Source organism: Mustela lutreola, chromosome 5 (assembly GCF_030435805.1).
Source record: "Mustela lutreola isolate mMusLut2 chromosome 5, mMusLut2.pri, whole genome shotgun sequence".
In the NCBI taxonomy this organism is placed as follows: domain Eukaryota; kingdom Metazoa; phylum Chordata; class Mammalia; order Carnivora; family Mustelidae; genus Mustela; species Mustela lutreola.
This window is the reverse complement of record NC_081294.1, coordinates 104,872,501-104,890,680: the sequence shown is the minus strand read 5'-3', so window position 1 is coordinate 104,890,680 and position 18,180 is coordinate 104,872,501. Positions and strand designations below refer to the sequence as shown.

General features: G+C 34.7%; 1 protein-coding gene across 6 annotated transcripts in view; it reads left to right on the top strand.

The window, feature by feature from the left end:
- Positions 1–18,180, top strand: part of AP3B1 (adaptor related protein complex 3 subunit beta 1) — a 352,698-nt gene that overhangs the window by 318,612 nt on the left and 15,906 nt on the right. For all 6 annotated transcript variants that reach the window (XM_059175303.1, XM_059175305.1, XM_059175304.1 and 3 more), the window contains 2 exons: positions 3,462–3,546; positions 16,671–16,768. In XM_059175303.1, the coding sequence (XP_059031286.1) occupies positions 3,462–3,546; positions 16,671–16,768 (183 nt within the window). The remainder of the gene's footprint in view (positions 1–3,461; positions 3,547–16,670; positions 16,769–18,180) is intronic.

Sequence of the window (18,180 nt, the reverse complement as noted above, 5' to 3'; positions counted from 1 at the left end):
TGGGAAAACTTTTATGACTGTAATGTTTTTTTCATTTTGTTGGCATTTTATTGAATACCCTCAAGATGTAGAGTTCTTTCTTGTGCAGTAAGACCACCTTGTCTCTTTTATCAGTAGATTACAGTAGAGTTACAGAGTATGATATACCTTAATTAGTCCTCCAGAAACATCTTAAGAATACAACAAAGAACAAATACTGTATGTTAATGTTTTTGTGAAATGAAGGAAATAAGACATTTACTTAATAACCACATATGTATATGTTAAGGAGTGCAACAGCTTTCTTATTTGTCACCAGTCTGTGTTCTTTTTGTCTGTAATATGTAATGACTTTGGTCTCGATTTTCTCCTGCCTTTAGCATGAAACTGTATTTCTTGCAAGAGTATTAGGAATAATGTGCTGTCCCATTTTTCCCAAAGAGACCAAGTATGTAAGAGATTTAAAATGCACATGAAAATTAGCAAGACAGGAAACAACGTGTGTTGGAGAGGATGTGGAGAAAGGGGAACCCTCTTACACTGTTGGTGGGAATGCAAGTTGGTGCAGCCACTTTGGAAAACAGTGTGGAGATTCCTTAAGAAATTAAAAATAGAGCTTCCCTATGACCCTGCAATTGCACTACTGGGTATTTACCCAAAAAGAAGGGCCATCTGTACCCCAATGTTTATAGCAGCAATGGCTACAGTCGCCAAACTGTGGAAAGAACCAAGATGCCCTTCAGCGAATGAATGGATAAGGAAGATGTGGTCCATATACACTATGGAGAATTATGCCTCCATCAGAAAGAATGAATACCCAACTTTTGTAGCAACATGTATGGGACTGGAGGAGATTATGCTGAGTGAAATAAGTCAAGCAGAGTCAATTATCATATGGTTTCACTTACTTGTGGAGCATAACAAATAACATGGAGGTCATGGGAAGATGGAGAGGAGAAGGGAGTTGAGGGAAATTGGAAGGGGAGGTGAACCATGAAGAAACTCTGGACTCTGAAAAACAATCTGAGGATTTTGAAGGGGCGGGAGGAGATTGAGGGAGCCAAGTGGTGGGTATTACGGAGGGCACATATGGCATGGAACACTGGGTATGGTGCATAAACAATGAATTCTGTTACACTGAAAAGAAATAAATAATTTTTAAAAATGTTATTCAGAAAAAAAAAAAACTAAATAAATAAAATAAAATGCACATGTGCACACACACACACACCCCTTAGGCTCTGCACTATATTCACTGACTTTATGTCAACAATTGACAAGTTTGAGTTCAGCTAGTATTTCACTAGTTCCTGTACAACTGTGGAATCAAAGTTAGTGGCAGCCTGTGTGATTTCTTTTTTCATTATTAATGGTATGGTATAATAGAGCCCATGTTTTTCAGCCATTTCTGTATAATCCTTTTATGTGTATAGCACTGATCTGGAGGTAGTATCCAAATACATACAACTAATTGAGTAAACTTTCCCAATGTAGTATATTTCAAATAATATAAATCAATTATATGAATAGTTTTATGCTGATCACTTGGCTCTTGAAGCATTTATATAATAAAACATGCCATTGATCATGAGCTGTCCTCCAGAATTAGTGTGGCACTAAGCTCACGGTTAATTATCTTAAGCCTGAAGATGGTACCAAACTGTGTCAAAGACTGCTGTCAACAAGGCATCTTGTGAACTGTCACTTTGTCAAACGAAATACAAGGATACATGATGTAGAGAGATTTAAAATATGAACGCCATCATGTTTTGGAGATGACAGCATTTACCACCTGTGTATCATCTTTCTATGGCACGAAAGAAAGCATTAAGGAGTCACTAAAGTATATGACTAAATAGTGTGACTGACAGGGCTGTGAACTGATAAGGTGTAGCTGTAGGAAAAATGTAAACAAATATCATTGTAATTACTTGCTCTACAATAAAGTCAGTTTGCTAAAGATGTAGACAGCATGTCTTTTGGAACTTGTGAAGCATCCTGATAAATTTTAGATTTATAAACAAATGAAATTCAAACTGGAATCAGAAAACCGACATGCACACTAATAAATCAATAACGTTTTAAAATTGGCATCAAGGGGACCCTGGGTGGCTCAGTCTTTAAGTATCTGCCTTTGGCTTAGATCATGATCCCAGGGTTCTGGGATCGAGCCCCATATCGGGCTCCCCGCTCGGGGGGAAGCCTGCTTCTCCCTCTACCGCTCCCCCTGCTTGTTTTCCTTCTCTTGTTGTGTCTCTCTCTGCCAAATAAATAAATAAAATCTTAAAAAAAAAAAATCAAACAATTAATCCTGATCTTCATTGAACCTATGAGACATAAATATACTTCTTAATATATTAAGTTTATTGAATTATTATTTGTCCCATCTGTACCATCGTTTCTGTCATCGTTAGCATAAAATGGCAAACCATACTTATCAATAATCCCTTCAGTAGTCAGAGTCTCCCAGATTAGAGTGTTCTTGCTAAAATATAACTGCATCTTACTAAGATATATACAGAATAAAGGTAAATATAAAGCTACTGTGCAGTATGACTGCAGTTATTCCGAAGACTTTGAACAAAGTAGAAATCAAAAGTGGATGGTTTCTGTATAAATATACAATACACACTTTATTTTTATTTTTGTTTATACTAATATATATGGCACTAATTTTATATATTACCATATATTTAAGATTCCTCATAATTCTAATCCATAGACAAACTTTAATCATAAGCAGAATAAAATGGTGCTTTAAATTTTATCACTGTAAACTGAAAGGAACTGTTATTATCTATTGAAACAGTTATATCCCATTCTTGGTTAGTTGATAGAGGAGGCTTCAGAAATTCTAAACGTCTAAGATGCCATTTTATTATTTGTTTTCTCATGATAATCTAATTAATTTTTCCTCCAATAATTCTTTAAATAATGCAATTAGACTTATTTTAGTTCTTATATTACCAGTTGTCTTGGTTAATTTCTGAATACAAATTGATTTCTTCTTGCAGCTTTGCTTTAATTTGCATTTTTAAATGTTGGATTTTTATTTCCATTTGAGACTTGGGATATTGTTTAAAATTTACATTTTATATCTAGAATAAATATTCCATAGTTGTAAGTACATAATCTCTAAAAAGCAGCCAGAGAGTCCTTTATAGTATAGTTGCTCCAAACAGGAATACATTTATTTCCTTCTCACCTTCAATACCTATAAAGACAATATCATAACATGAAATGATATATTTCTGAAACAGAAATATATGCAGAACTAAGTTATGGAAAAGAAAGTCTTCAAGCAGAATAGTGAAATTACTTTATAATTTACTTTAATATTCTTAGTTTGAAATTGTTCTTATAAGCCATCATTAAATTTGACTGTTTTAACCAAACTACAAACATTACATAAGTTTTCAGGGTTTAGTTTGCCTCTTTTCATGTCCTCCATGTCTTCATGTCTAAATTATCTTATTTCCTAGAATCTCTCAAGCCTGAGGGATCCATTACTGTTTCAGTGGGTATTGACTTTTGTGATTCCACTCAGACTGCCAGTTTCCAGTTGTGGTAAGTTCAATTGTTCTCCTGTATTTGATATTACCTGTAAAGGATAGCAGATCAAAAGCTAGGCTTTCAACAACTTTTCTCTTTGAGAGACAAAACGTTTAAACAAATGTGCTTTTCTTTGACAATATTTAGACTACAGTGGAATAGTTGTACGAATTGTAGTGTATGTCTTTCTAGTATTTGTTACACGGCTAGCCATTACAGTCTGCCATGTATGACTGAAATTCACAGTTAAAGTAACAAGCTATTGCTATATGATATTCTTAATTGGTAACTCTGTGATTTTAAAAAATTCGTGAGGAAAATTCAGGAGAAATTAAAAATTTTAGTAATACTGAATAGCCCAGAGAAGATATCTTGTAAGATATCCTTTATGTTATCTTAAGCCTCTTAAGTAGAGAAGTATTGATTCTGTCAGTACCTAAAACCCATACATTTTTCCCTTTTTACTCTATTTTTTTTTCCTTTTACTTTAATTTACAAACTGCTTCTGATAAAACTTGAAAAAGCAGAGAGAAGCTGGCAGAGGTTTCTTGGGTGAATACTGTTCAAAAGAACCTTTCTAGGATTGGATTTTATTAATGTTATAATTTTCATGTAGTGTTTTATACATTTCTGATGAAGTCCAGAAATCATTAGCAAATTAATACAAAGCTATATTCATCCATCTATAAGAATTATTTTTGAACTCTGACACTTTTCTGATATAGGATATGATTTGTTACTTTGATTTGAAATTGCTTTGTTTTTATTCGAACAAGAATTGAAATATTTTATTTACCTAAATTTTAACTATCTTACAAGAGAATTTGTTACAATAAAAATCACTGAGTTTAGGAAATAGACATTTTTGAATAAATTTATGGGTTAAATATAGTGAACTTTTTTCTTTTGCATGTACCTATTCAATTTACCAGTAATTCAGGCCTAATATTGTACCATTTATTGCTGAGAACCTGCAATGATGAATATAAGCAATGTAGCATAACACATTGATTTTATGCAGATCATCACCTTTATGTTTTGGGAGGTCTGCTATATTAGTGATATATAAAAACTGATTACTTTTCTCAACATTGCCTAGTAATTGTTTATTATTTTTCTATTAGACAAACAACACAGATCAATATTACTGACCACAAGACTATGAGTAACATCACTCTAAATAGATTTGCCTCCAACACCAGAGGTATATTCATTTTAATGATTCACCAATGTGAGCCCAATGACAAAGCCCAAGTTAGGGCAAAATTAAGAACTAAAAAAATTATTTTTCTTATCAGTTTATATATTCTATATAATGAGGTAGGGATTCTTAAAATACTTTTCATTATAGATTTCCTCTATGGTCCATTGGACAAGATTTGCATTTTATCTGTGATAATTAACTACAGTCCTTTAGGGATAAGTATGTATGTAGTGTTTGATTTTTTTTTTTACCTACATTGAGGAGTGTATATGAACAATTTTTTCTCAAATTTTTATGCTAATTTTAGGAAAATGATGAATTTATGTTATATAGAAAATAGCCTTAGCTATTATAAACACTTATATTAATATATTTTCTATTGTGAATGTATAAATTATTTTAGATTTTATTGAATGCATAAACATACTAGATCAAAAATTATTTTTTTGTATGTTCCAAAAGAACACCTTGTCTTGCATCAAATGTAATTGATCCTGAAGCAATGTAATCACAATTACTCACTTTCTTAATTGGCCTGCCCAAAATCAGAAAATGGAAACCGATCGACAGTGTTTAAATCAATAGCTTCATAGTAGTGCTAGTGGGGGTAGGGAGATAGCAGTAATGGGTAGATCAATTGGTCTTTGATGCCAATCACTGACTGTGCCTTTTGCATAGTAAATAGCACTTTTTGCTTAGTGATGTGCTATATTAGTCTTAGTAGTTCAATAAAAAGGGGAAAAAAAGCAAGAATGGCTGATATTGAATTTTTTCCTCGAAATACATTATACAAATCAATAGGTAAAATTATGGGTAATAAGAGCATATTTGGTAAGAAGCCTTCAGAAATACTGAGAACATGGACTGTAAGCCTTTCAGATACACTCGTATTTATTAAAAGAAACAAGAGTAAAATGATTCTATTTTAGTCTCTACATTAATTCTGTATCATTATAGTTATATGATACATATATAGATAGATAGAATATTATATGTAGTTATATTAATACTTCATAGGTGTTAATGTCTCTTTTTTTTGCTTTGCATTTTAAATGATCATCAAATCAAGTCCTTGATAAAATTTATTGAGATTTAAAATGTGTATAATATACATAAATGCATAAACAGTTCTCTTGCTTATAAACAGCAGATATTAATGTGTAGCTGGTATGCAAAATAATATGTCTTGGCTCAAGTTAGAGGGCTGAACCCTAGCATCCACCCCTCTTTTTTGCCCCAAATCTACTAATAAGACAGAAACACATTCTTTAAGAATGGGTACTAGAAACAAAGTGAAAGAATGTCATTATCTCACCAGAAATTGTGAAGAATTGTTGGCATTTAGAAAGCAAATGGGAGCACATAACCAATAACAGAGAAAATAAAAACCACAGAGCAAAACACTCACCCAAGAAAACAATGGTAGGAACAAATCTAGCAGAATATCAAGTACAAAGTAAACAAGTGAAAAGAAAAGTTAGAGGAAGACATTCATTGGGAAATCAAAGAACTGCTTCCAATCCCCAGTTCTCCAACCTTACCCTACCTAGCAGTAGGCAACATTCACATTTAGTCAGAGACCTAAAAACTACTCTTTAATGTAAATGAACTACTTTCTTGGAAGGACTTTTGGTGCTGATGTGGGGGCCTAAGACAACAGCAGGGTTTGAGTTTGTGGGAAGGAGCCAGATGATCAGAGAGGAGGTGAAACGCAGTTCTATCCCAGAGAGTAATATTCTCAGTTCTCTACCACTAGAGCAAAGTCACTCCTAAACCTGTTGTTGGAGAGAAAAGGTCATTGCCTTTCGCCCTCCCAACTTCATATGCATGTAACCGGTCATGTCTCACCCACAAGGAAACATAAGTTCGCCCACCAGGGGAGAGGAAACCACAGTGATAATACTATATGTCAAACAATTGCAGTATACTAGGCATTTTTCTAAACAATTGTGTTGTAAGTGTTAATTTATTTAATTCTCAAACAGTTCCATAAGTATTACTATCCAATTTTAGAGGTGAGTAAACTGAGGCACAGTAAGAGTAAGAAACTTGTCTAAAATATAGCTGATAGGGGTGCCTTGGGTGGCTCACTTGGTTAAGTATCTGCCTTCGGTTCAGGTTCTGATCCCGGGTCCTGTGATTGAGACCCACATCAGGCTCCCTGCTCAGGAGGGAGTTTCCTTATCCCTCACCCTCTTCCTCCCCCTACCTCCACTCATGTTCTCTCTCTATCAAATAAATAAAATAAAATCTTTAAAATAAATAAATAAATAAATAAAATATAGTTAATAGATAGCAGACTTGCTGTGTATATTAATTAGCCAGTCCTTCATTATGAACATAAATGCACAGCTTAGGAGAACCAGACTTTTTTGAGGGGAAGCATGTTTGAAAGGGAAGGCTCAAGGTCATTACAAAGACTCACCATGATGGAATTAGTCTGAGAAAGAGACGATAGCTTTAAAAATTATACTTATTCGGGGCTCCTGGGTGGCTCAGTGGGTTAAAAATTATACTTTATCTAATCTAAGAGAACACTACATCTGTAAAGCAAGAACATAGTGCTTATTCTGGAAAAGGAGCAATTAGAAAATTTTAAATACACTCTTGGAAATTTAAAAATATAGTGCCAAAAGAAATTCAGTAGATGCATAATAGAAAACACACAGCTGAGTACTGATTTAGTGTTCTGGAAGAGTGAGTCAGTGAAATCAACTGGAATAGAGAACAAAAAAAAAAAATAGAAACCATGCAAGAAAGGTTAAAGGAATCAATTTGTCTAATAAATCTAGAAGGAAAGAAAAGAAATAATAGAGGGAAGAAATAATTCAAGAAAATATAGAAGAAAAAAAATTCCCAAGCAAAAGAAATGCACAAGCCTTCAGATTAAAATGACCCATCAAAGGTCAAGCAGGATGAATGTGATCAACAATAAGACCATATTCTGATGAAATTTTTGGTAAGGAGCAAGCCGTAGTAGTATCTTTCAGAGTGGAAAAAAAAGTAACTTACCTGAAAAAGAACAAGAATGTGAACGAAATTAGATTTCTCATCAGTATTGTCATCATTTCTGGTTGCCAGAAGGCAAAGAACATGACCTTTAAATTTTTAAGGAAACCAAACAGGCATTTTTCAGACAAGCAGATTCTGTCAGTTTACCACCCTCAGATCCTCTCTGTGGTAAAAACCTTTGTTTAATGTGAAACAGAGAAAAACCCAGAGTCCAAAAAGAAGTAGTGGACAAAGAATTCTACCTGTAAAACCTATCAATGTGTAAAATAATCATTCACACAAAATGTAGAAAATAAATCTTAATAATAAACTGGAACCAAAATCTCAAAATGGACAAGTTTGAGAAGGAATGATGGTATTTGGCAAAAGGATTGATTGGTGGCAAAAAGATTAAATATGATCTAAAACATTAAAGCTACCCTCTAAAGTAATGGGAATATGAGATGTAATAACCCCAAATAACTAGAGGTGAGAAGAAAAGGAGGGATTAAAACTTGATCAGTTTAACAAAGGAGAAGAAAATAGTGTGGAAAATAGAACATAAAATAATATGGCTAGAAGGGGCCACACATACTATCATCATTCCTATCAGTAAGATAAATTCCATTTACATTAAATATGTAAAAACAGAATTCAACATATGCTATTTATAAGAACCCCACCTTAAGAGAATGACAGAGGATCACCTGAATGGCTCAAGTGGTTAAGTATCCAACTCTTGATTTCAGCTCAAATCATGTTCTCAGGGTCATGAGATTGAGCCCTACATTGGGCTCTACAGTCAGCATGGAGTCTGCTTGGTATTCTCTGATCCCTCTCCCTCTACCTGCCCCCGCCCTTAAAAAAATAAATAATAAAAAAGAATAAAAGAAAAATTGAGGATAGCAAAATGAAATCTATAAGTATGTGTGTATGTTATCAGAAAGATGATAAAAAGAATATGGGGTGATACACTAAAAAATTTTTAAAAGCACTTCATATTAAGAAAATTGTCCTATTCATTGCAATCCTCTACAAGAATATAAGTTACAAACTTTTCAGTAACATAGCTTTGTAATATGTAAAGCAAAAAGTAATGAAATCCTAGAAGAAATTGACAAAGCCATTTGTTAACAAATCAAAGAGGAAGATAGATATTTAATAAACATTCAGGTAGATATAAATATATACATTAATGTCACAAAATTTCAATAATTCAGTTATCTGACTTGATATAAGATATGTGTATTTGCAAAGAATTCCTTTTTTTCCTGACTACAAAAAAAAAAAAAAAAAAAACCATTTTTTTAAAAAGGGTAGAATGTACAAGAAAGTTAGAAAAACTTTAGGCTAATATGATTAGAGATATTAAAAAAAAAAAATGGACACCTGGGTGGTTCAATGGGTTAAACCCTCTGCCTTCAGCTCGAGTCATGATCCCAGAGTCCTGGGATTGAGCCCCACATCAGGCTCTCTGCTCAGCAGGGAGCCTGCTTCCTCCTCTCTCTCTGCCTGCTTCTCTGTGATCTGTTAAATAAATAAATAAATAATCTTTTTAAAAAAAGGACATGGGGTGCCTGGGTGGCTTAGTGGGTTAAGCCTCTGCCTTTGGCTCAGGTCATGATCTCAAGGTCCTGGGATTGAGCCTCACATTGGGCTCTCTGCTCAGCAGAGAGCCTGCTTTACCTTCTCCCTCTGCCTGCCTCTCTGCCTACTTGTGATATCTCTGTCAAATAAATAAATAAAATCTTAAAAAAAAAAAAGACATAAGAAAGATCAGAAAAGAGGAAGATGATAAAAAGATCTTCTGAATTACAAAATTATACTCTGTTGTTCCACAGAATTATATTCTATAGCAGTGATTCAGAATATTTAGATGAAATAAATGGTTTCCTAGAAAAAATATGTTAGAAATAAAATTGACTAAATTGTACCAGAACTTCAGAAAAAAGATAATCTATTATTAAAACTTTTCTAGATCAGAGAAACATAAAGGAAGTATCCATGTCATTCTATAAAGCTCAGCATCACCTCAATTTTACTTTGTTTTTTTAAAGATTTTACTTGTTTATTATTTACTTATTTGAGAGAGAGAAAGAGAGCTAGCACAAGTGAGGGTGGGCAGGGAGAGGGAGAGGGAGAAGCAGACTCTCCACTAAGCAGGGAGCCCCATGTGGGGCTCAATCCCAGGACCTTGAGATCATTACTAGAGCTGAGAGCAGACACTTAACCAACTGAGCCACCCAGGCACCCCACCCCTGTTTTAAAATCTGAAAGGATAGCACACGAGTGTACATACTACTTGGTTTTGTAAATTCAGATGACTTCTGGGCCGTACAAGTTACCTAATTCACATGAAATAGCAAAAGGATTCTAAGTCAGAAAAGTAAAAGAAGTTTACCCATCTTCAACACTATTTCACATTTATATGGAAGTTCTAGCTGATACAGGAAGACAAGTAAACACAGAGGTAGAAGTCCTAGGAAGGAAGAGACTGAATTATCATTTTTATCCAGTATAGTTATCAACATAGAAAGTCTTAGAATCAACAGAAAATCTCATTAATGGGTTTAGAAATGTGGTACAAAACCATTAAATGGAAATCATTAACATTTCTATTTAACAGGAATGACCAATTTTAAAACATTACAGATAAAATTATTCTGTTTATAAGAATAGCAAAAGGAATAAATTAACAAGAAATACCTATGTGGGAATTTTTAAAAAATGTACCTGAAGGCATGAAAAGAAGATGTAAGTAAAATAATACATGTACTATGTTCCTAAGTGGAAGACAGTATTTTTTCTTCAAATTAATCTTCAACTTAGTGTGATTGTAGGCACAATTCCAGTAGGGCTTTCCAGGGAACTTGACAAATTTTTAAAATGCGACTGGAAAAGAAAATGTCATAAATCATAAACTATTACAAATAAAAAATTCTAAAAGTATTTAAATGTGATATACACAAATGTTTTCATACTCTTTGGGAGCAAGTGTCTTAAGTAAAATACAGTATTCAGAAAGAAAAAGAGAAAAAAAGATCAGGTTTAACTATTAAAAATTTTATACTTCTCTACAAAGAAGAAAAAGTCGATACCATAACAGGTGAGTGATGGTGAGAAACTAATGCAGCATATATAGCAGACAGAAGTTTAATACCAGAATATGTAAGGAACTCTCACAGTCAACGCAAAGGAATTCAGTAGAAAGGTGGAGAAAGGCTAAGGATAACCAGTTTACAAGAAAAGAAATGCAAATGGCCAATAAACATAAGATTTTCAGCATCATTAACAACAGAGAAATCAAAATTAAAACATTTAACCAGTCAGATTGGCAAAAAAAATTTTTTTAAGATTTTATTTATTTGACAGACAGAGACCACAGGTAGGCAGAGAGGCAGGCAGAGAGAGAGGGGGAAGCGGGCTCCCCGCTGAGCAGAGAGCCCGAGCAGAGAGCCCGACACGGGGCTCCATCGCATGTCCCTGAAATCATGACCTGAGCGAAGGCAGAGGCCCAACCCCCTGAGCCAATTTGCAAAATTTTTAAATAAGTTTAGTATCTGACATTGACAGGGCATGTACTGTAGTACACTGTTTATGGAACCTTATTTGACACCACCTTTTTGGGGGCAGTTTGGCACTACCAAAATGCTGAATGTTCATACTCTTCTACTTAACAATGGCCTCTTCAGGGAATCAGGCCTAGGGAAATATTGCTGCTTGTGCAGAAGAAAATAGATCTAGCCAAGGGTATTAGGTAAGCATTGTTTATAGTAGAGAAGATTGCAAATGAGACTCAACAGGGAAATGATGAAATAAATTCTGATACAACTTTATTATATAGGGAGATTTTGAGTATCTGTTATGGGATTAAGCACTATATTGGCAATGTTGTTTTTATCTAATCATTAAAAGTAACCTGCAAGGTAAGTTCCATTTTTCTTAACTTCTTAGATAAGGAAACTTGAGTTTCACAATAGACTCCTTGTCAATTTTCTCTTACCTAGAAATTTTACCAGTTTGGATCCCATGAGTTTGTGAAATAAAACTGTACGTAGTACAAGTATATGCATTACAGTTAAATATGACAGGCAGAATCTTGTATTACATTAAACTGTTACGCCATTTGAGCGCATATAACTAGGCTATTTAGAGCTGCCTAATAATAATACTTTGTTGACCTACTAATTTCAATAGATGCACATGTATCACTACTCATTTTCACCATTCCCTATCCATGCCAACTTATCTATGTTTAGCCCTACATTCAACCAAAGGGTGATCAAAAGAAAAAGAAGTGAGAGGAAAGAGAAGGAAAACTATAGAGAGAAAGAAGTAGCCAACAAAAAGGGGCAAAATGGTAGAAAAGGAGGCACATAGAAAACTATGGAGGACATTCTAGACTACTAATATAAATGAACACTAATAAAAATCTAAGTGAAAGTAAAGTTTCCTCAAAATAAAGAGGGAGCATTCCATCAAACTGGCTTATGAAGTATGTTAAATGCTAATTATATTAGTTAGATTTTGCATTCACTTGTAACAGAAACCCAAATGGGAGTTTCTTAACCAAATGGGGTTTATTATTCTACTAGTACAAGAACAGAGGTCAGCAGTTAGAGATGCTCAAGTGAGCCACACAATGCTACTAGGTCTCTTTCCAGTGGGTTGTTTTTGTCTGTTTGGTTTTTGTTGTTGGTTGGTTTGCTTTCCCCCCATATGCTTATTTCATTAGCATGTCCTGCCAGTCCTCACAGTTACAATAGGCTGCTTTACTCTCAGGCTTCTGTCTGCATTCCAGACTAAAAGGTGAAAACAAAGTGACATGGAGAGGAGCCATGTCTATGTTAGAAAAGCCAAACTTTCCCAGAAATCTCCTGCAGACTTCTGTTTATGTTTCATTGGCTGTAACTGGGTTACTTGATCACTTCTAGCCACTAGAGAGGCTAAGAGATACAGTGTTTCAGGGGGACACATTGTCTACCTGAACAAAGGCAGAGTTATGTAAGGTAGTATCAGCAAGTAGTGTCTGCTGAATAAGCAGCAAATAGTATCTGCTAAAACAGTGTTTCAGTTTTATTTACATTTGCCACATAAGACCTGTTTTGGATGAACTTCTTTTCATAGTTTTTCATACATTTCATACATAATGTTAACCATTTTACCAGCTACAGAAAATAAAATATCACTAGCCAAAAGCAACAAAACCAAAGCATACCTAGTCAGGTTCAGTCATATATATATTGCAGATTGCTATGGGAAAATTTCAGGATCACTTTTTCCCTCCCAGAATTAAACCTGCTGCTTACCAACCTAGATTTTCATATATGCTTTAGAAGGCAAATGCTTCCCTTCTTTCCTTGCTCTCCCACCCTCCTCCCCTCTGGGAACCGGAGCTGTGCTGCTGCATGTGTTTGTGCGTGTGTGTGTGTGTGTGTGTGTGTGTTTAAGGTTTTATTTATTTATTTGAGAGAGACAGAAATAGAGAGATAATGAGCAGTGTTGTGGGGAGGAGGCGCAAGAGGGAGAAGCAGACTCCTTGCTGAATAGGGAGCCCAGTGGACCCTGGGATCATGACTTAAGCTGAAGACAGACGCTTAACTGACTGAGCCACCCAAGAGCCCCTATGTAGCTACCTTTAATCAATGGCACAAGTGGTATCCTTCAGGACTGTTGGAAAGGAATCATTTCATCTGTAATTAAAAAGAAAATACAGGTAATGATAGTGTAATATAATTTCACCCAGTGGTCACATTTTAATTGTATTCCTCTATTAGTGAAATATTTCTACCATGCCCTCCCTACATGTATAAATATATTTATATATATTATATATGCCATATATCTCATATATTATATATTTATATATATTATATATAAATGGCATATATATAAATTTTATTTGTGTGTGTGTGTGTCCCTATCCATTTACTCCATCAGCCTTTACTTATTTCTTCCAATATGACTTAGCCTTCCACTATATCAGGTGTGGTCTCATCCATCACCATATCTGTCCCTTTTAATTCTAAAATACCCCCATTTCTCCTGTTCTCAGTGCTGCCCACCCTAGGAGTGCAGCCCTATATAGCAGAATAAAAAAAGTAGATCTAAAGCAGCATCATATAGCAGATTCTGGAGTAGGATAGACCTGAGTTCAGATCCCAGTACTGCCACTTGCTAGCTGTGTCACCTTGGATGTGGTATTTAACTTCTCATCAATAAGTTGGGAGGTAACAGAGGCTGCCTCTTAGGATCATTGTTAAGAATTACTTAAGTAAAACACACAATGTAAAAACCCCTGCCTAAACTATTGAATTAGATTCCTAACTAATCTACTGCTTTGGGTTTCTCCTCTCCTGCATCTTACATGCTGCCACTAGAGTTTCTGAAATACAATAGGATCATTTATTTAATAACAATGTGAAAAGTCTCTGGTAGTTTTCCTTGTTTGTTAAAGAAACATTGAAACACTTTTATCTTAGTTATATGCATGAAGTAATCATACACTTGATAATACAAATCAGGACATGTTAGAGAGTGAAGGGAGACATTAACTGAACAGGATTTCATGACAACCACCACAAACTGAGACTGCCCTGGGAGAAGGGTGAAGGGTCACAAATGAAGATGGTATTCTTTACAGAGTGCTGCCAGCCTCATCTGCTGACATACCACACTGCTCACCATTCCAAAACAGAGGTCTAGAATACCTGGAATGCCCCTCTCCATCCTGTTGGAAGTCCATCTCTACCTCACTCCTACAGAATTAATCAATCCCTCTTCTGCGGACTATAATACTCTCCACATATCTCTAATGTAGCATTTACCATTTTATAAACCTAATTGAACTCTTCCTCTCTCACTGACTTATAAACCTTTAGGGTCAGTCTCACTTGTCTTTAAATCTATCCCCAGGTACTTGCACAGTACATGGGATTTGGTTTGTATTCAGTAAATGTATATTGAGTTAATAAGTAAATTGGATTTGTGGGTTTGCCTTAGACAATCCACAGGTGGATGATTCAAAACATTATTTATTTGTTTGTTTATTTATTTATTTATTTATTTTTGGCTGGTCTTTGCCTTGTTCCATCAAAAAATAAAAGGCAGGGGTGCCTGGGTGGCTCAGTGGGTTAAGGCCTCTGCCTTCGGCTTAGGTCATGATCTCAGGGTCCTGAGATCGAGTCCCGCATCAGGCTGTCTGCTTGGCAGGGAGCCTGCTTCCCCCTCTCTCTCTGCCTGCTTGTGATCTCTCTCTCTGTCAAATAAATAAAATCTTAACTGAGTAAATAAAAGGCAGCTTATAAAAATACATTCTATATAGCATAAATATGGCTTTTCTTTTTTTCTTTTCATAAAGGGTTTTTTAACCTCATGTTTGTTATTTTTTTATCCACAGTTCCCATCTCCCTGATCACCTTCCCACTGATCGTGGAATGCAGTTCTAACATGAAAGTAGAAGTACTTTTGGGGATAGAATCTTTCCTGATAAAAAGGAATAGTTGTGGTTGGCTCACTTATTCACTACTCTTCCATTATCACTATTTCTTTTTCAACGGAATGGAAAAGTGCTACCTAGAGATGAGGCAGCCATCTGGCAATCATGAGAATGAAAACCAACACACTAGGGAGCTGGAGTTGAAAGCTAGAGAAACCTGGGTCCCCAGTAGCATCTTTAAGCCATTGAATCAGCCTTTGGTAACTCCAGGATTTATTGTATACTAAACAATAAGTGTCTTACTCTTAGTTGGATTTTATGCTTATTTGCAGCCAAACATATTCCTCACTGACACACTCATCAACTTAACTTGAAATATGTAACCTAAAAAAATTTTTAAAGAAAGTTTAGTAATTTTTTAGAGGTTAGTATCTGTCCTAAAATTAAAATCAATGCACTCAGTATTATTATTCTATCTGATATGGATACAAAGTTGCCTTTCCTAAATCCTTCATATCCTGTCATTTGAAATAATAACTTTTACCACATGTTGATCAATAATGCTAATGAAAAACACTACTAAAAAATGGGAGTTTTTGTTTTAAAACAAGTTTGCAGGTGAGGTATTGCTTTATTAGCATATATCTAAGCACAGTATGGTCACTACGTTTTATATTCTACATTTATTTTTACTAAAGACTAATTTTTTTTAAGATTTTATTTATTTGACAGAGAGAGCACAAGCAGGGGGAGCAGGAGAGGGAGAAGCAGACTCCCCACTGAGCAGAGAGCCTGACACAGGGCTTGATCCCAGGACCCTGGCATCAACACCTGAGCCAAAGGCAGACACTTAATTCACTGAGCCACCCAGGCACCCCTAAAACTAATATTTTTTCTTAATATTTTATTTATTTATTTGACAGACAGAGATCACAAGTAGGCAGAGAGGCAGGCCGAGAGAGAGAGGGGAGGAAGCAGGCTCCCCGCCGAACAGAAAGCCCGATGTGGGGGCTCGATCCCAGAACCCTGGGACCATGACCTGAGCCGAAGGCAGAGGCTTTAACCCACTGAGCCACCCAGGTGCCCCTAAAACTATTTTTAAATGGAGATCTTAACATCTTAGACTATAGCACTCCATTTTCTACCCTTTAAACATACACAGTAAAGAGAAAATATTATTTCTTTATAAGCTGCATGAAGCATTCCTTTGGTAGTAACGGGTATGTGTAGCATTGTTGCTTATCTGTTTTTAAAAGTTCTACATCATCAAGTGGTATTATTTACTATAACTACATATTTCTTTAAAAAATTGTTTTCCAATTGACATAACAGATGTATTTCTCAGCAAATAGTGTTGAAAAATTTTTCAAGTCTTTTTAGCTGTGCTAGTTAAGCCAAGATCTTATACTGTATTTGCTGACATATGCTTTAATTACATTTAACTGCATAGTATTAAAGAGAATGTTTTTTAAGGATTTTGTCAGCTTTGATATGTTTTTCTCGTAGTACCAAGGACGATTGCTTCAATGTTAATATTCAGCCACCTGTTGGAGAACTGCTTTTACCTGTGACCATGTCAGAGAAAGATTTTAAGAAAGAACAAGGTGAGAGATTACTACAATTTACTATAAATTGACATCCCAAATGATATGTGCTCATTCTTCTGTCTGGTCTCTATAATAAAGTACCATATATACATAGCCATTAACAGATGTCTGTGAATAATCTTCCAGTTTTTGCTAATTCTTTAAAATAACCTTAAAAGTATGTATTTGTCTACATTCCTAGCATACTTGAAAATTGATTAATATGTCTTTAAAATAATAAATTGATTAACTTTTCACTTCTGGGAGTTGTGGGTTTATCAACCTAATGAACTCATGTGTTTTGTATTAGTGAAAATGTGAGGAATTTGAGACTTACCAAAGTTCTACCACTATAAATATTGTGTCTCTGTGTTTTCTTTTACTGTAGAACTGTTTTTCATGTCCTACTAATGTATTTCTCCCTGTACATCTTAGGGTGCCCCACGCTTCAAGAAAAGCCATAGTTTTAACATCAAAATACCTCCATTTTCTTTTGACGGAATTCTATAGTAGGGAAATGCTGTGTTGCCCGGATGTATCAGAGCTGAAATATTTTAAAATATGCACCTAAAAAGAAAATATTTTCAGTAGAATGGAAGTATTAATATGTTGCGCTTGCCCAAGAGTGCAGGATACCTACTAATAAAAATAAATTTTATTTTCTTATATGAATAAGGGGAAGTTACTGTGACTTGGTGTGTTTAATTAAAGATTATATAAAACTAGGGCATATTTAAATGGAATAGTCAATAATTTTTTAAAGTTTTTGTGAAGGTAGGCTATTTTTCTCTCTAAAGGGGTTATCATTCAAAGATTCCTTCATCTTGGTGTTCGTTGAATCATATCCGTCATGCTTCCAAAAAGTACTGGGCACATACAAATACCTATACCTAAGGAGAAAGCCATGCTTCTTGGCACTCCATCATTATAGTGCCAGAGACCTTTCTTTCCTTTTTTCTTTTTTTCTTTTGCTATAAGCCATCACAGTCTATAGTGTTCCAAAGACCTGTTGTAGAAGAATCTCACAAAGAAAATTTCATACAAGATTGTAAATTAATAGTTATCTTTTATTTTCTGCCTTCTTAAGTGGTAAAAAAAAAAAAAAAAAAAAAAAAAAAAAAAAAAAAAAAAAGAATGATTAAATTCCTCTTTGCATTTGCTTTTCTTGGAAGTTTATTATTACTACAGAAGAAAACCATCTTTGTGATTTTATGATTTTATTTTTCTGTTGATGAATTGATGCTTACATTTGCTATTCTTACCCTTTGCTGGCTAAAGCGTGCCTCTCTGCTTTACACCTTCTCAGCAAATCCAGGTGAGTGGCACATAAGTGACGATTAAGGCTCTGGCACATTTGTTATTAAGGGGATATTCTTTTTTTGAAAAGTGCTACTAGAGTATATCTAAAGCAGCAGATCATTGTATACCTT